General features: G+C 42.6%; 5 protein-coding genes and 1 long non-coding RNA gene across 6 annotated transcripts; 3 read left to right on the top strand and 3 right to left on the bottom strand.

The window, feature by feature from the left end:
* Nucleotides 1-7: 7 nt before the first annotated feature.
* Nucleotides 8-4,642, top strand: LOC139769179 (uncharacterized). Its single transcript, XR_011717495.1, has 3 exons — nucleotides 8-525; nucleotides 3,345-3,514; nucleotides 3,642-4,642. It is a non-coding gene; the product is annotated as an uncharacterized lncRNA (long non-coding RNA).
* Pngl (N-glycanase Pngl) lies at nucleotides 1,026-3,919 on the bottom strand. The gene is made up of 6 exons (XM_071699956.1): nucleotides 3,698-3,919; nucleotides 3,265-3,536; nucleotides 2,967-3,185; nucleotides 2,714-2,888; nucleotides 2,203-2,625; nucleotides 1,026-1,976 (listed from the first exon to the last, which is right to left on the bottom strand). Exons 1-6 carry the CDS (start codon nucleotides 3,917-3,919, stop codon nucleotides 1,413-1,415), a joined length of 1,875 nt encoding a protein of 624 aa, XP_071556057.1. The 3' UTR covers nucleotides 1,026-1,412.
* Nucleotides 4,643-5,274: 632 nt separating the features above from the next.
* Ilk (integrin linked kinase) lies at nucleotides 5,275-8,912 on the top strand. The gene is made up of 7 exons (XM_071699981.1): nucleotides 5,275-5,879; nucleotides 6,272-6,437; nucleotides 6,516-6,708; nucleotides 6,793-6,873; nucleotides 6,956-7,398; nucleotides 7,523-7,753; nucleotides 7,903-8,912. Exons 1-7 carry the CDS (start codon nucleotides 5,791-5,793, stop codon nucleotides 8,047-8,049), a joined length of 1,350 nt encoding a protein of 449 aa, XP_071556082.1. The 5' UTR covers nucleotides 5,275-5,790; the 3' UTR covers nucleotides 8,050-8,912.
* A 289-nt stretch (nucleotides 8,913-9,201) lies between these two features.
* Nucleotides 9,202-11,114, top strand: Su(p) (prostaglandin E synthase Su(P)). The gene is made up of 5 exons (XM_071699986.1): nucleotides 9,202-9,718; nucleotides 9,796-9,870; nucleotides 10,063-10,400; nucleotides 10,487-10,598; nucleotides 10,680-11,114. The coding sequence occupies exons 1-5, from the start codon at nucleotides 9,275-9,277 to the stop codon at nucleotides 11,040-11,042; spliced, it is 1,332 nt and encodes a 443-aa protein (XP_071556087.1). The 5' UTR covers nucleotides 9,202-9,274; the 3' UTR covers nucleotides 11,043-11,114.
* On the bottom strand, nucleotides 11,051-13,054 carry LOC139769160 (uncharacterized). The gene is made up of 9 exons (XM_071699990.1): nucleotides 12,863-13,054; nucleotides 12,635-12,790; nucleotides 12,361-12,491; nucleotides 12,167-12,299; nucleotides 11,988-12,110; nucleotides 11,840-11,923; nucleotides 11,616-11,768; nucleotides 11,353-11,481; nucleotides 11,051-11,287 (listed from the first exon to the last, which is right to left on the bottom strand). Exons 1-9 carry the CDS (start codon nucleotides 12,999-13,001, stop codon nucleotides 11,178-11,180), a joined length of 1,158 nt encoding a protein of 385 aa, XP_071556091.1. The 5' UTR covers nucleotides 13,002-13,054; the 3' UTR covers nucleotides 11,051-11,177.
* Nucleotides 13,055-13,226: 172 nt separating this feature from the next.
* Oseg1 (intraflagellar transport protein Oseg1) lies at nucleotides 13,227-18,641 on the bottom strand. Its single transcript, XM_071699942.1, has 16 exons — nucleotides 18,493-18,641; nucleotides 17,978-18,087; nucleotides 17,780-17,900; nucleotides 17,502-17,712; nucleotides 17,312-17,385; nucleotides 16,945-17,215; nucleotides 16,715-16,876; nucleotides 16,329-16,626; nucleotides 15,887-16,257; nucleotides 15,414-15,806; nucleotides 14,817-15,231; nucleotides 14,523-14,749; nucleotides 14,066-14,453; nucleotides 13,796-13,965; nucleotides 13,568-13,729; nucleotides 13,227-13,492 (listed from the first exon to the last, which is right to left on the bottom strand). The coding sequence occupies exons 1-16, from the start codon at nucleotides 18,543-18,545 to the stop codon at nucleotides 13,406-13,408; spliced, it is 3,513 nt and encodes a 1,170-aa protein (XP_071556043.1). The 5' UTR covers nucleotides 18,546-18,641; the 3' UTR covers nucleotides 13,227-13,405.
* Between the last annotated feature and the right edge of the window lie 11 nt (nucleotides 18,642-18,652).

Here is an 18,652-nt window from a genome sequence, read left to right on the forward strand (position 1 = left end):
CTCGCCCGCGGCACCGTCGGATATCCGGGATATCCCACCGGAATATTCCACTGAGCGGCGACTTCCCGCGAAATGCCGCCGCGCATCCTCAAGCCCCGAACGCAACGACGCGATAAGCGCGCGATTTGAATGGCGGAGCGATCGAAAGAAAAAACTGTATAGGGAAGTCGGAGCCCCTCGCGCGCCGAAGTTTGCCGTTCGACGCCTTCGGTTGGCAGCGAGGCCGTCGGCGTTCGATTTTCGCTTCCCGACTCCCGACTCCCGAGAGCGATTCCGGGCGGACTTCAATTAATTTAGCCGGCAATTAACTCGACGACATCAACTATCTCGTAAAACGAACAGAATTGTTAATTAATGTTTCGTCGCTTGATATATGGAAAAAAGAGAATTAAATGAGGGAGGACGAATAATATAATTAGAGCAGTTTGCCGCGAGCAGTTCCGCCATTTGAATTAGTCGCTAATTAAGTCGGAGTTGTGGTCGGAATCGTGTTAATTTTGTTCCTGACGCGACACTGCTGGAAAGGTAGTTATTCCTTTATTTAATATCCTTTTTATTTGGTTTATGCCATTGATTTATAATTATTTTGATTGTTACTGTTTTCAAAGATGTACATGGCGTGTTCTTTTCCCAATGCTTTTCAAGCAGATTTTATATATTTTTTTTTGAAGTTTGTAAATGCACCATCAATGTGCATTCACTCTGCGCTGAGCGAATTTTACAGAAATGAATAGTAACAGAATAAATAAAAGTAATAAATAAATAAATTCGGTTTATTAAATCATATTTAGGTTTAAATATGATTTAATTGCAGTTAATACATTTCAATTCAAGAATCACATTATTTTAATATGATTCATTAATATGAATCATATTATTTTAATATAATTCCCGAATTGTGAAATATATTAACTGCAATTAAATCATAATTAAAACTAGGCATGTTAAATTATCGTAAAATAAAATTATAATTATGATAAAAATCCAATCCTTTTAAAAATATACGATGTGTGCATGGATGTGTGTTTCTAATTAATATGAAAACATCATATCTTTAATATAACATCTTTCGTTTATAACAATATATGAGTAATAATTGTACGTTAGGGAAAATAAGAGAATTAAGTTATTAACTTAGCGAACGAGGATCAAAAATGCAAATATATCTCGCTCACATACTCGGGAAATTTCATAATAACCCTTCGCACTTTTAATATACCTACATAATTTATGCAGACGATTGATATTGATTTGATTGGTCACCATTGTATATCAAGTCAGATATCTTTATGATAACACAACAGATAATGCAAAACAATGTTGTATTTTATATAACGTAAATCTCATCATGACGGGGAGATCATACAAGTAATTCAATCTACGAAAGTTGAACAAGAGCGTATGGCTTAAAATCATACGCCATGGTTTTTCAATTGAATGTTAATTATCATAGACGGTTTCTCGGTGTTATTCAGGCTCTGTCGAAAGAGTTGAGCGTGCTGCCAAGCTTCCCGGCCTCGTCCGCCGGACAACGTTACGATTACGTTCAGTCGCACCGCCCCACTCACTTCTTCCGTGCGGAAGCTGTCGCAGCTGGGAACGGCTACGACGACCGCTCTGCCGTCGTCGAAGGTAGCCTCGATCTCCCAGGACACCTTGGCTCCTTGAAACACCTCCGACGTGGCACTCAGAGCGAACGTCTCTAGACGCGATTCGGAATTCGCGATTTCGAAGGTCCACTTAACACGTCCGCGTTCCGCCTGTGGCGACCGCGCCAAGTAAACCATCTTCCAGTCGTTCTCTACTTTACGGAAGATCCCACCCTCCGTGGCGTTCATCCCTTCCAGCCATCCAGATTTTCGTTCCAGAACAGCGTTGTCGCGTGCAACGTGGTATAGATCTTCAACGACGTTGTACCGCAGCTCGAACGTTTGCCCGTATTTGGAAATGTCCCATACGTAACTCTTTCCCTCGGCCTAATAAAAAGAATTCAACGATTGAATGACGGAAGCTATTGTTAGAAACTATTTTTTAAAACGCAAGACCGATAAAAACATGTGATTCTATTTATTACATATATTTATTTCGTATATGTACATTTTATTTCGAGAAGAATATAAATCGAAAGATCTTCTAAGTACTTTATGCTGTTATATTGCAAAATTTAACTTGCTGGTTCCGAAGTTTTAGATATATTCGTACCTGCGTGACTTCGCCTCGTGCCAGTCTCCACATAAGAGAACCCGAGGTTCGTCCCTCGTAGGCTTCTTCGTCAGAATCCTTATTCTGCGAATTTGGAATGTACAGCATATCGGCAAGCTCCAGCAGTTTCCGCTTGACGACGTACTCTCTACGCGCACGGTTGTAACCGGCGGAGTTTTGCCGCTGATGGGTCAACGATTGGAGCAAATGTGTTAAACTCTGTTCGGAGCAGGCTCTTCGCCTCTTCATAACGGCTTGCTGGTCTCGCGTATAACGCCACGTGACATCCTGCACCTCATCCTTGGAATAGGCTATTATGTATGTCAACTTCTTTTGCCATCCCCTTTCATACATCAACGGCTTGTCTATGACGTTTTCGCACGGGTCTACGTGGACCCATCTCTTGTTCGACGCCGACCATATCTGAGAGCGAAGAAACGAATTACGTCTACGAGATTACGATTACAGGATACACCTCGAATAAGCCAATAAACCGAGTAACTCGACGTACCTCCGTCCAGACGTGATCCGTCTCATCGCATATAAATCGCGCGTCGTAGCCTAAGGACCGGCATAGAAGGGTGAAGACATTCGCCCATTCCCCGCAGCGACCGCGTCTCAGGGTCAGCAGTGGCTCTGGATGCGTATAACGAGGAAATTCGACAACTATATTGCACTTTTGACATCTAAGATTGAATTAATGTCACAATGATATTTGCACAGACGCTCGCGATACGAATGTGGTTTTGTCGGAGAAATTTTACCTATGCAATTCTATCCTTGAGCAATGAGGATCTGTAGATTGTATCACATTTTCGTATGTACATTCGGTGGAGCACGTCGGGCATGTCGGGCTGTTGACCCATTCAAAAAATTCGTGCTTAAACCAGCGCAGAAGCTCGATCAGGAATAAATCCTTAGCAATCAATTCTGCCTCGAATTGCGAAGAGGTAGCTTCAGCTGTATTATCTGACTTAAAAGATCTGCAAACGTCAGATAAAAAAGTAAGCGTACAAAGATAAGTTTTATCATGGAGAAGATCAAGAACGCAGATTGCATTACTTTTGTAAATCCCTTATCTTCGTCATCGTTGCGATTTCTAATTGTACAATGGGTACGACTTGTTTGGCCTTTCTTTGCAGATTTGAATCCTCGTAGTACATAACACTACGAAAATGTCCAACGATTCCATCGAAGAACGCCTTCTGCGCCGTAGACGTCTTGTCAATGTCGTCGGTTATAGGACTGCTCCCTGTCGCGGTGCACAGCAGTCTTGATAGACTCTGGAGCTTCAAGAGGGACGCGTTTCGCGGTAAGAATATGCGTTCTCCATCCTGTGGATTTAATACATTGACAGCTTAGGTTTGACAAATATCCATAGCATTTAAATTTAAATGGCAAACGTGTACAATCATTAATTTATGATATTTCTGTCTCAGCAATAATCGGAGCCAAGCGGAGAGAAAGCGGGAGAACCTTGAGATCGAGTACAGACCTCCACGTAGCCGACGTCGAACAGGCACTCCATGGCCCCGATGGCCGGCAGAAGTTTCTCAACAACGATCTCGTCGTCGAGACGCAGCTCACGGGACCTGTAATTGCTCGGCGACCTCAGGACATTCCGGCAGATACTCAGCAGTGCTCGCCGAGCTTCGTCACGCACATCCTCCGCATTCTCCTCCAGAGACTTCACGCAACGCTCCAGGCTCTTGTCCATGTCGACGTGGATCGCACGTTCGATGGTTCGAACAGCCGGCGATCATCTGTTCGCGATCGCCGTCGAACGCCCGCCTGTCATCATTTTTGCTGACTCCTCGCGCGTCGCTGGTAGCTAGGGATACAAGATGAGCTTACGGCTGTCAGTCCGCGCGAACCAGCTGCATCAGAAACGAGACAGACGCAGGCGCGTGGATTCGGAGGAGGAAGGCACGAGAGGTACACCGACAGGTTTTACCGACGGCAAACGAACCACGAGCTTTGCCACGAGCCTGCGATGGATGAGGACGGATCTAGACGGCGTCTCGTGGAGGACATTTGTTCTCTCATCTGTTGCTCCATTAAATGCTTCATTAAAAATACTCGTTCGGACACGGCGAAAAGGAGGATAACGGTGTCCGCCCACCGTGGGCTGCTGGTCAGCTGGTGTGGGCCCGAACGAGGACGCGGATCACTTGAAAATCGGATGGGGATACGCAACAAAGAGAAGCCAACGTGTGCGCTCGGAGTTTCAGCTTGTTTCGGACAGTACTGACAGTAGATGTAGACAACCACATAATATTCTTTCGCGATGTATTCTCGCTGTTCGCTAAACGCTCGATGATTTAAAATCAAAATTTATCATACATATAATATGTATGTATATGTAATATGTATATATTAATAATGTATGATATTTTGTAATTTTTAAAGATATAATGAAATGTGCATTACTGATACAAAATGATTGTTTTCTAAATATCCCTCCACACTCCTATTTCCATAATCATCATAATCCACGAAATAAACGGAAATTGTAAGAACTGCAATTCATAAAATTCATAAAAATTTTGTCAACATAAAACATTTTTCAATTCTTGAGTTTATCAACAAAGAATTTTTCAATTTTTGTGTTTATAAACATAAAGAATTTTTCAAATCTTGAATTTATATTTTAATTTTTTAAGACTTAGAGCTCGACAATATAATTTCGGAGTTATATCCATTAGTTGTAAGAGTTTCGAAAGTTACTTTTAGATACTTAATCCAAACAAATTAAAGCAATGTACAAAATATTGAACGATGTAAAAATATTTTAATAGTTGGAAAACGTTTCTTCTTACAAAAGTTTATATGTAATGCTGTACTTATGGCTATACGCAATGTTTGATTTTTTTAAATTGAAAGATACAAAAATAATCTTATTCTAATTTATATAATATAATGCTATACTTATGGCTATACGCAATGTTAGTTTTTTTTTTAATTGAAAGATACAAAAATAATCTCATTCTAATTTTTACATGGAGCTTATAGAATATCGATCATGCAATAAACAATACCTTCCGCATTATGACGCGAGAGAAAGAGAGAGAGGACATCACGTGGATGTCCTCATCTACTGTTCGAAGCTTGCCGAAGCTACGAGCGCACACGTTACACACACACGTGCCTTCTCTTCGTGTGCGTATTCCCACCACGTGAGCCGTGTTTTTAAATGTCCACATTCTGGCACCATTGATGTCGACTGGTGTGGGCTGACTTTTCTGTGCGTGTCTCGCCGTCGGAGCGCCGTCGGTTCGTATATGGTCACTCGCGTGAATCGGCGCGCAATCACGCGACTTTCGAGGGCTGAATCCGCGAGATGCGCTCTTCCGATTGATTCGGAAGTGTTCCTTTGCCTTCCCCTTGCAAGAAATAACATCGTCGTTACGTACGCACGCACGCGGTGCGTAAACGAGGTTGCCGCGTTGGTATTAGTGTCAGGAACATGGCTATATTTAGCGTATGACGGCTGGCCGTTTCGGAGCAGGAACGACTTGATATAGCTCGCTCGCGGCGTCGCGTCACCTGTGTGTTTACGGCTCTTCAGTTCATGATAACAGCGCGAAAATGGAGGATATATTTCAGTGGTGTCGCGAGGGAAACGCTATGCAGGTCCGTGTCTGGTTGGACGACACGGAGCACGATCTCAATCAGGGGTAACTACTCCGAGAACTCCTTTTTTGGACAGGACTCGCTGTGTCGGATGTTGCGGTTTCTCTGGCTCTATAATTAGGCTGGCTGGACGATTTGAATGATTCTGTAAAGAGTATTCTTCATGAGAAACGTCTTCTGAGTATTCCAGGAAGCACAAATGGATTAAAAATTTGTCTAGAATTCGATCATCAAACTAACTGAATAAATATGATTATAATGGAATGTAGCGTTTTATCTGTGACTTTAGATCTTGTTCCTTGAATAAAACGAAAACTGTTCAAAATATTTAAAAAACTACTTACGTTTGACTGCAATTGCCTGATACAATAATTTGGACTTTAATGTCGTCCCCTGGCAAAATGTTTCATTATTAAACGTGTCGTTCTGTGTGCAGAGATGATCATGGATTCAGTCCGCTTCACTGGTGCTGTAAAGAAGGCCACATAAAGTTAGCAGAGTTGCTAGTTAGCAGAGGGGCACGCGTTAACGCCACCAACAGAGGGGACGATACCCCGTTGCATCTGGCCTCGGCGCACGGACACAAGGAGATAGTGCAGTTGGTAATGAAAAAGGAATTTAATAACGCTGTTCTGGATTATACCTGGTGTAAAGCAGATAACGTACAACTTGACTTGCAGTTGCTGAGAAACCGTGCCGACGTAAACGTCACGAACGAACATGGGAACACCGCTTTGCACTACGCCTGTTTCTGGGGAGATCAGGCGGTTGCGGAAGAATTGGTCGCAGCCGGTGCTCTCGTGTCCATCGCGAACAAGGACGGTGACACTCCCCTCGATAAGGCCAGAGGTGTTGTGGCCAAGAGATTGCACGGTACGCGCAGATTTGCGCATTCTGAATTAATTCTTCCATTTCCGTCGCACTCGCACGCCGAATATATATTTCTCGTTTCGTTAGATTTGGCAGTGGAATATGGACAAGACTTGAAGAAGATACAGTTCAAGGATCAGAGCTGGTTAGGACTGAAGACCAGGAGTCGTAAGTATTTCTTAAATCCTTAAAAAAAAGGGTCGTACAATCGTATCGGTGTACGTTGCATTTTCCTTGTGTTATTTTCCAGGAGATGCGACTCTCTCGAGGCACAAAGGGATCAGTATGGCGGACCTGGCCCTCCATATGCACCTCGCGAGCACGCCGAGCGGCGAAACCTGGAGAGGCCGATGGCAGAACAACGATATCGTCGCCAAGATACTAAACATCCGCGAGTGTACCGCGCGCATTTCCAGGGATTTCAACGAGGAGTTCCCGAAGCTGAGAATCTTCTCGCACCCGAACGTTCTGCCGGTCCTCGGTTGCGTGAATCAGCCGCCGCAGTTGGCGACCGTCTCCCAGTATATGACGCGCGGCAGCTTGCACCGGCTCCTGCACGGCGGGACGGGTGTCGTCGTGGACACGGCGCGTGCCCTCCGATTGGCCCTCGACGTCGCCAGAGCTATGGCCTTCCTTCACGGTTTGGATCGGCAGAATAGATGCAGATTCCACCTCAACAGCAAGCATATAATGGTGAGTTCTGGACAGTCGGTAATTGTACAAGTACTTGGATGTTTAAATATGCTGCAAATGTAGAATGCCGCGAATATGTCTATATGTTTATCTTAATGTGCAATCATGTTACGTTCAATTTCAGATCGACGACGATCTAACAGCCCGTGTGAACATGGCGGACGCGAAGTTCTCTTTCCAAGAAGTCGGGCGAATTTATGAGCCGGCATGGATGTCGCCGGAGGCTCTGAGCAAGCGTCCAGCGGACATCAATCACGAGGCTAGCGATATGTGGAGCTTCGCCGTTCTCCTGTGGGAGTTGGCGACCAGAGAAGTACCGTTTGCGGATCTATCGCCTATGGAATGTGGCATGAAGGTGGGCGGGCAATACATAATCAATTACTTTAAAAAGAAATTGCGATACATCAAGTTTCCCTTACTTTTCCTCTGTAATTGACAAAAAATATCTTTTTACATAGCGATCTTCATTTGAGCATTGAATTAAGGGCTAATAATTTATTTCAGATTGCCCTGGAAGATTTACGCATAAGCATTCCGCCGGGCATTTCTCCGCATCTCGCAAAGCTCATTCGAATTTGCATGAACGAGGATCCTGGCAAGCGACCGTCCTTCGACATGGTTGTGCCGATCCTTGACAAGATGAAACGCTGAAATATACTCGACGTAAAGTAACACAGTCAGAAGAAACAACGGGGATACATCCAGAGATTTAATAGTGCCTAAAGAATCTCTATATTTATTACTGCCTGAAGAATTATTAACAAACGATAGAATATTTTTGTATGTACCGCTATATATTCCGCAAGTGGATGAATACTGCCTTTAAAAACCTTTAGAAACTAGCTGCCTTTAAAAACCAGTTCTGAACGGACTAATTTTTATCTATTTATATTTAATGTATTCATAAAACGAATTTTTAAATGCGTAGCTCGAATTTTGTCCATTTGGCGATATCTAACGTGAAATCGCCGGGACTTTTAATATAAAAAGAATAGAGAAATAGTGCTATTTACACACACTAGAGAGCATATTTTTTATAAAATGTTGGTGACACATTTTCTGCCCGAGTGTCACTATAAGATTATACTGTGAATATTACATTAATTAAAATCAGGATGATTAATAAAACTAAATGTGTAGAACTGTAATATCGGACTCGTTTAGATTGGACGAGTATGTATTTTTCATATATTTAAATAATAATCATGCATGCAAAAACTTTCATATGTTACGAATAAATGTAGATATATGAACAGTTTTATCGACAAATATACATAAATATATTCGCTGTTACAAGATGCTTAATTCATTGCTTTTCCAGCAGTTATAAAAGAGATCACGCCTTTTCTAGCATGCAATTTAAGTCAAGCACTTTGAAATAATAGACAGCAAGTATTCTAAGTAACGTTTTGTGTCCAATTACTTGTCAACTATGTTTATTATTGATTTGCGTGCTCTTTCGAATTTATCAAGAAATTATATTCCAATAAACGTATGTATTTTATATAAACATATACACAGTGTGTATCAAGTCAGATCCATAGGCCAATCACGATTATTAATTAATATATTTTATATATCTTTTAAATTGTTGTATATCACCTAAATTAACGATAGAAGAAAGAACAGAGAACTTTCACTCATCAATATTTTTCATTTTTTTAAAACGAAGAAATAATTTAACAACCATAGTTCTATTGGATGCCTGGGATTTAAGCTAAAGGCATTGAACGTTGTGGCATCGTTTTCCCGCATAAGAACAATCTCTATTCTTTTTTCTTTCATTAGGTGTCATGGAAAAATAGTCTAAAAAAGATATAAATTAACAAAACATTGTCATAAAGCCTGTACGTGACTACTGGTGTATACACTCCGTATGTACATACATACACAAACAAACAAAAAATACATACACAACATGGACAGGCACACGGACTACACGTTTTTACACAACGTCCTTCATCCGTGTGATCCATGTGTCGCATTGCCGTGCCAGGCTTGGTCAGGCTTATCCGATAACCTAGAAATGAATGCGGCACGTAAGCTCGCCCGGTTCGCGGAAAGGGCGAGGTTTCTAAAAAAGTACTACTTCACCAGCCAGAATGGCATCCCCGGGTCGTTCTGCACGATGGTACAGCAGCCGCAGAGGACGCATGGTCTGGCGAAGCTCGGTGTGATCGGAGCGGTTACCGGCGCCGCGGTAGGCGCGGGTTATGCCTACTACAAGATCAGCGAGGCCCGGAAGAACGTCGGCCTGGAGGGAACGCAGTTGGAGACTACGTTGCTGAAGTACAAGCCGCCTGTCACTCCGTCCAGGAAGGTACGCCGGCGATCGCTCTCGTGAGAAAAATTGTATGTTACTCCGTTGGCATTAAAACGACGCTTATCCTGTTCCAGATTGCGTCTCCAGTGGATTCCACCGGTTTAAAACTCACGTTATTTCAGTATCAAACATGTCCTTTCTGCTGTAAGGTAGGTAAAAGAACTTTCAGGCAGTAGAATTCGTCCTTAAGTTCATCTTCTCCACTTCAATGCTTCTTCAACAGCAAGAAGTCAATAATTCTATCCATGTTCACCGAACAATACAGATACTTGATAAGCCAATCCGTTAAGTTAATCTGAAATCAATTGTATTAAGTTAATCTGAGATTTATTATACTCCAGGTTAGAGTATTCTTGGATTATTATGGGATATCTTACGATATTGTGGAGGTAGATCCAGTGCTGCGAAAGGAAATCGGATGGTCTTCGTACAAGAAAGTTCCAATTCTCTTGACCAAGGTGGAAGGGGGCTATCAGCCCTTGAATGACAGCACCATGATAGTGTCGCTTCTCGCCTCCTACTTACACGATACGTCTCACAAGATTGAGGAATTGGCTAACTATTACCCAACCGTAGCTATGCACGATGAAAATGGCAAATTTAAATACGAGATCATAAACAAGTATTTCCTCATGTTCAATAAGCAGCTCCCAAAGGACAGGTCGATGAACGAAATTACGTACGTGAGATTTGTTTAATATTCACGATTCGATAATTGATCACATTCTGATTCTTATAGCCATTTTACTACTTCTTTATGTTTAGCGAGGAACGTAATTGGAGGAAATGGGCAGACGAGGTATTCGTCCACACTCTTTCGCCGAACGTCTACAGAACCCTCGATGAATCCTACAGAACTTTCAATTGGTTCTCGGAAGTGAGTGAATCTATGAAAAATGAAGAAAAATACACACGGAAACAATAATGTAAATGGGATTAAAAATTATTTTCACTGTAGGTCGGCCAATGGAAGGAGTACTTCCCAACGTGGGAGCAAATGTTGATAGTGAACGTGGGTGCGACGGCAATGTGGTTAATAGGGAAGAGACTTAAGAAGAGGCACCGGCTAAAAGACGACGTGCGGCAATCGTTGTACGACGAGGCGAATTACTGGCTGCGTGCCATCAAGGCGCGCGGTACAACGTTCATGGGCGGCAGCAAGCCCGATCTGTCCGATCTCGCTGTCTACGGCGTTTTAAAAAGTATCGAAGGCTGCGACGCTTTCCAAGATTTGTTGACCCACACGAACATCGGCAATTGGTACAACGCTGTGAAGGAGCAAGTTGAGACACATTCTGGTAGCGTGAATTTGAGTAGATAATACATTGATTTCCATGTGTATAGAGTTATTTATTTACATAATAAATCGTACTTAAGCATTTTAAGAATAAAATGATATTATTTCCCCATCAGAGAAAATTCACATGTAGCGTATATATTCATAATAGCGGTATACTTAAACTGCGCAAGGCAGCTGACGAAACATAAGTCGGAAACCTTTGTTTTGGACCTCTTGCACCTCATCGCCGTTGGTAACGACGTAAAGTACGAACGGCTTCAAGTCCGCTAAAAAGTTCAGTGAAAAAATAGTACCTCTATAACATATAACGTAGCATTACGCGATTACCTACATGTCTTAGTTATAAATCCATTTCCGCAAAATCTATCTGTATTAACGGCAACGCCATTTTCACGCGGGTCGGGTATTATCACGAAATCGTTGGTGCAGCTATCTCCGGATTCTGCCACCAAGTCCGTACCTGTTGATAATACGTGATAATTAAACGCTGGGGCAAACAGCGAGATATTCTGCGATCGTGCGAAGCATATCCGATGCGAGAAATAATTTTTGTTAGATTTACGCAGAAAATTTTCAAGGAAAAAAATGACCTGCCTATTATGTCCGAACCAATCGTTCCCGTGTCTCCGGAAACGGAAAAGGAGAATATATCTGCTTGCGACCACTCGATACTGCAGTATCCCAGAGCCATCCTGACGCACACGCCGTAACGATGATTCACCATTTGTCGCGTTCCAATCTGAGGGGCTGAAACAAATCGTCGTTTAAACCGTTTATTCATGTTTTGTTCGCTGCGACGTTTGATGGCCGACGCATACCTCGGACATTTTCCGTTGTACCGAAGTTGAAGCTCATCACGGTGCCGGAGACAGTCTTGTAATATTGTAAGCATCCATTAGGAGCTAAAACAGAAGCGAAAGACAGTTTCGCAGGCATCTCAGTGATGAGGTAATGATGAAAACGTACCTCTGCACACAGAATCACATGCTATTTGTTGAATCCTTATATTCCAGCGTCGGTCGAACGCGTAATCCGCGTTGGTGTCGACGGATATCGTGATCGGCGTTGCTCCATTGAAGTCGACGTACACTGAAACAAGTCTAATTAATCTCGCTTTCCTGAAAAAATTTTCCAAATTGCCTTACCATGCTGATTGGTGTTCTCTCCGCATATTCGGGGCACCGTGGACGAGCCTCCCGACACCAGAAACACGTCTAAGTCGCAAAATCCAGTTGCATTGGGCTGGGCCCAGGTGGCCTCCAGAAAATCCAGTCGTAACTGCAAATGTGAGAGATGTTAAGACCGCAACTTATTGGAATTGACAACGTACGCGCGTTACCTGACATATGTTAGAATTACAGCGCTGCACCGTGATCGTGCATCGTTCTCCGCCGCGATAAGTGATGGGGTATCTCGGGCTTACGAAGTACGTGTTGTTCATGTTGGTGGTGGAGCCGCAAGACTTTTGAACTGTAACACGTATAAATTCTGTCATATTATTTGTATCATTCGCGAGGCACATCCATGTATTTTATAATTAATAAATTATTTTTTAAATTAAAATTGATACACTTTATATTATAATTTCTAATATTTCCTATTGCGCTACTCACACACGCAGCAAATGCCCAATCCGTTGGCGCACGACCCCGACGGGTTACCGCCGTAATTAATGCATTCTCGCCTCGTGAAGCACGTGCCATTAAGCTGATCGATGCTCGACAAGCACTCGGAGTTAGCGAAACGCACGACGCTGAACAGCGGGAAGACTGAGCGAAGATATCACATCGTTTAAAATGTATATGTCTGAATTGATACTCATTGGTCTTTAAATGACTTACACCTTCCCTGATGATTGGAATGGGAGTTAAACGATTTGATCTCCAAAGCATTATCTCTCGAGGATTGATCCAAATTAATAGTCTGAACGCTTATGACGGACAAGATAGTAACGCAGCCGGCTAATAGTACACTGATCATGTCTGGAGATGCGACTGAGAGATTTCAAGAATTATACTCTGGCTCTCGGGGGATACCGGTAACGGAACATGTGTGCTCAAATGATCACCGCAATTAGCACGTAGCCGAACTCTCGGGTTTACTGTTCCTTTAACTGTACGACGCCCGTGAGGTACTCCTGCTTTATTTATTCAAACAATACAATCGTGATAGTAAAAAAATAACGCAATTGCAAAAAGTCTCGCATATAGAAAACAAGTCGTATGTATTATTGCCACAGTGCTGTACAAGATTCCTAAGTAGAAAGATTAAAAGATTTCTAAAACAGTTTTATTTCGCGCATATAATTAAAACATTTCTAAAACATTTTTAACAAGTCCAATATGTACGCCTGATCTATAACAATTTTTCAATTCCACATTATCTTAACCCACGGTCACGTTCGGCGTCCGACAGAACGGGCAATGCCCGTGTCGTAACAACGCTAGCTCGTAGTCGTCCGAATGAAACAACTGAAACATCACGGTCATGTAGAACAGGATTCCACAAGGCTTGATCTATTAAAATAGCGTTTGCTGGCAACTTACCTTTAAACAGCATTTGCACAAGCTGATCTGGAGATCAGGTAAAAGATTCCTAAAGTATCTAGTCTTAAAGGGCTTAGGCCATTTGATAATTATTACAGTGGACGGATCCATGCTCTTCAGTACTCCTCTTCCGACAGTCACTGTAGAATTGCTGGATTTTTCCTACAGAAGGCATATCGTTTCTTTTTATAAAATGAACGCTTCGTGCGATCGTAGATTTAACTATACCTCGTATCTCATTAAACGGGCGGTGAAGAGGTCAGCCTCGTTGGAAGTTACGGTAAACTGATCGCTAACTGCGAGATCGTCGGGGGAAGGTAATGGTTCCTCTATCAGTTTTTCCGCTTCGTCGTCCGTGATGTCATCCTCCAATTCGAATTCGACTAATGGCAGGATTTCTGTAAACAATACCGGAATTAATAATCAGCTGCTCTAGAAAAGTTTCACACAGGAATCTTAAGAAGCTCAAACTTCTACGGATTATAATCCGCTACTTACCGAACATAACGAAGGAATATTGAAATTTTAAACCGCATTGCGTGCAATTACTGCCGGATACATTATTCGTCGGCATTAACGGATTGAAAGTGGAACATTTGTAGCATAGAGGTAATAATTCTTCCGGATCGCGATACGGATAAGATCTGGCAACTAAAGTTGACGTCTCTACTTGCGCTAGGAGATTCACGGGAATCTTCATCGAACGTAACTGGTCCAACAATTGCATAACCAGCTTGTTGGCGCCTAATATTCGCGCTTGTTTCATTAAACTATACATTATCGTCATCTTCGAGATGCCTTCCAGTCGTATGCTTTGCGTCTTCATGAGTAAATACCTCGAAATGTTGAATAACGCCTCTGGCATCAGAGACGTAAAAGGTTCTTCCTAGAACACATCAACGTTATGAAGGACGAATACAACGGGTAACATGCTACATTGATATATTAATCGTACCAGATATTTGTATACTTCGTGATACGCATAATAGACATCCGCTTTGTCGGAATAATTAAGAAACATCGTTTTTATCTCTTCCACGCTCTTCGACAGATCCAGACTCAATTGCGACAGGAGCCAGTAAAAGTAAGATGCGTCGCGAAACCTTTTCTCTACCACAGCGTTGTTAGCCAGCATCGCGAGTACGAGTATCGACTCCTCCGGTTGTCCCGCCATTTGGAATGCTGTAACAGATATTAAATGTTAAATATCTCGGCACTGTGTCCGTTGCGATGCAACAGCGATCCATGCCTTCTTGAGCCTCGGAAAATCGTCCGGTTTCCGCCAACCATCGTGCGTACGGCCCGTATACTCGTGACTTCAACTTCGGATTCCTTTCCGCGAGTTCGAAGGCCTCGGGCCACGCTTGTGCATCTACAAGTACATCGGCAACGTCAGGATCGTCTCCTAACCGGCTGAAAATCTCTGCCGCCCCATGCGAGGCACCCAGTTGCTTAAGTTTCTTGGCGATCATCGACAGGTTGTCTCTGTCCGCCTTATCCAGTTGTCTGCCTACTTTGATCAGCATGTCGATCCAACCGTACTCGGCGATGATACTGATGGCACGATCGATGTCTCCCGCGGAGAGGAACATTTCGGCCGCCGCGCGCGGTTCGCCCAAGCTCTTCGCCCATTCCGCTCGTCGTCGCAATAATACTGTACGATCCTGATAATTCAAATAAATTGTTAAACCTAATATATAATAAATATCTATGTGATAAACGTCTAATAAATGTCTAATAAATATTATCCAATCATTTATTATCCTGTTAGTTTCATTATTTTGCTTTATTATACTTTTTATGCACTAAGTTTGGACTTAATATTATATATTGATTATAAACGGACCTGCGTGTTGCCGGAGGCAATAAATTCCTGAGCGATGTCAAACATACGCAAGTCGGAATACATATCCAGGGCGTATTGCTGCAAACCGGCTTTCTGATAAAGCTTCGCCGCGTCGCGAAGTCTACCCATGGCGGCTGCGGCAGTGGCCATGCACGCCTCCCGTCCCCATTCGCCCGACTTTAATTTCTCCTCCACCTCGGACACGATCTCTATGTAACGCAGCTTCTTCACTCGCGCGAACGCCGAGTACGCGATGTTCAATTCCAGATTGTCCAGGCATGCCGTGCCCAGAGCGAGCCAGTCCGATTCGGCTACACCCAAGCACGCTATATCATAAGCGTGGCCGTACAATCCGATATCTAGATATTGATACATGAACAACGACAGTGGTACCTACAAGCATTAAAGTATATTAATGTCGCGCGAAATACGTTTTTTTTTTCGTCATTTTGCGGAACATCGCGACGGCTTACCTCTGTCGTCACGATGGACGAGCCGTTCAAGCAGTACAGCTTCGAGCCGTTGTGTCCTACGACGAAGCCGGAGAATTTCTGCCTGTACTCGGAGAAGTTCGCAACTTTAATCGCGAGGTAGTTGTTGCCCGCGAAGCACATGATATCTTCAAAGGCGATGTTGAACGCGACGCTGTTGACATTCTGGAATTCCTGCAGCTTTTCGCCGGTGCATAGATCGAATACGGACAGGACACCAGATTCGCTGACCACTGCCATCTTCTCCTTCAAGGAGCTGATGTCCAAGCATCTCACGGAATCCTCGATTTTAGCGACGTGCGCGGGAAACGGATTGTCGAGATATATCTTCATCACGTGCCCGCTCTTCAGACCTAGTGTCAAATTCATGTTACGACTACTGATTTATCATAATTAACGAGACAATAAACTTTCTCAAATTTACCGGCTATTAAACATTCCTGCCCGGCGGGACCACCCGCCACTTTGATGTAAGTGATAAGTCCGTCGAGTATCCATTCTCTCTCTATTATCCCGGCGAACGAGAGACTCTGCAGGCGTCTTTCCAGGCATAAAACCAAGTGGTTCGACGTGACGACCAACAGATTGCAGTTCAACGTCTGATTAAGCTTGTCTCGTATCTTGTAATGCATTCCGTCGCCGGCGCTGGACGGTTCGTAGATGATTACACGCTCCGACAATTGCACGGCTAGTCTGTTTCGATACACCGCAATTCGACATACCTGAAATATTATTTGAATATAATAACATCGTACCTTCTATTACGAAGTTATTTCATCATTTTAAACGTTTTGCCGATATTGCACTCACCAGATCTTTACATTTAATTCGAACTTTCTGATTCGTGATCAAATGCTGTATTATCACGTCGGTCATGTTCTCTCGATACGCATATCTGTCGCCGTACAGACCATGCACGACGTTCCAGGATAGCTGTAGATACGTTATCGTTCCGTCTTGGGAACCGAGTGCCTGCAAGTAATCGCTAAATAGTGGATCATTAAAACAAATGACGTTAAAAGTAACATGCCATAACTTACAACATGCGTGGCGCTTGGATGAACGGCACAGCTCCATACCCATGACGAGAAGGTACCACCTACATTGACCAATTGTATGCCGTCGTGTGTCATTAACAGGCACTGTTTATTGCTACCGCAAACAAGGAGGTATTGGCCTTCTGGGAAGTGAGTGACTCTAAGCGGTATAAAACTGAACGATCTCTCTCTTCTGATAGCTTCCCCACCAATAGTGTAAAATGAGATGACTCCATTCCATTCAGCGATGCAGAGAATGTCTGTAGCATCGTCCCTGTGAGTGAATATCAATAGAATGTTTTTATCTCTTCTGCTTCTTATTATTATCCTATATGATAATTATATCTGTAATATGTAGGATTGTACGTACTGTAAAGGATTCCACGATAAACTCCAAATTGGTACTCCAATTTGCCGTTCAATGCGCGTTTTTTCCTCGCCATTCTGAAAAATATGTATATAGACACGTATGTTACATATACATATTTTTTATTAGACATATTAAGAATATTTAAAAACATATAATTTAAAAAATTAAATAGACGAAATGAGTAACATACTTTGTTCCTTATGGATACATATCCAGTTGCGAGACCAAGGGCTAAGTACTGTCCGTCCCTTGTCCACGCACAGCAATTGACTCTTCCCCCAGACTTGTGCTTCTGCACAGCTTTCTGTTCCACTGACCAAAAGGCGATGTCTGACAGTGAACAGCTGAGAAGCTGATGTGAGACGGGATTAAAATGCATCGACTGTACTGCCTCATTGTGTCTGAGCAAAGAAAAATTACGCAATCAAAGGTTCACATTTATTAGAATCATAAATATGGAAAACGTACGAATATTTTAATATCCCTTCCAGCTTGGAGGTCCAGATGATGACACTTTTGTCTGCCCCTCCGGATGCAAACTTCTTACCATCCTTCGCATAGCATACGCAATATACCGTGTCTTTGTGCCCTAAGATACAAAAAGACGAGATTACATTTAAAAAATACAGAATACGTTTTAATCGTTGAAATCCTTTAGATAATCACCTTTTAATGATTGAATCAAAGCACCATCGTTGGTCTCATACACAAGGACCTGATTGCCGGAGGCGACAACCAATTGCGTGCCATCCGGATTGAAACAAAGGTCATATATACTGAAACAACATCACCTTATATTTTTAATAAGCAGTATCGAGAGAGAACGTGAAGAATAAGGATGTCAGTGAATGTTAAAACGTAAAAAAGAACATCGTTTATCTTAATAGACAGTTTAAACCTTTGTAAAACAGGAAGTAAAATATAAAATCAGAAATATATATTTTGTTATCAGAAACATTATATCATACATAAATGGATAAATAAATTATGCAATTAATATTACATTTTCTTATAATTTTATTTGATTGCTCGTTTCATGAAAGATCAATAAAGCAATTTGTGCATTAGGATGCATCTTAGCATTCCACAGCATCCTTATTCCTCGCGTTATCATTCGGAGCATTCACACAGATCAATTTATAAATTGCCGAGAGACAACTGTCGATCCGCTTAAGCTTTACCATTGATCTGACTTTTCTTGCACCTTGTCGACCCATGCTGGATGTGCTCTCATTCTGTCACATTCAGCACGGATTGTTTATATTGTTGGATCAACTTAATATCATGTGACACACGAGCATCTGTTTGGCGTTCCCACAGTTACCATGGTAACCGCAAAAC

Source organism: Temnothorax nylanderi, unplaced genomic scaffold (assembly GCF_030848795.1).
Source record: "Temnothorax nylanderi isolate EJ_2023f unplaced genomic scaffold, tnyl_v1.0 TNYL_tig0020_pilon, whole genome shotgun sequence".
NCBI lineage: Eukaryota > Metazoa > Arthropoda > Insecta > Hymenoptera > Formicidae > Temnothorax > Temnothorax nylanderi.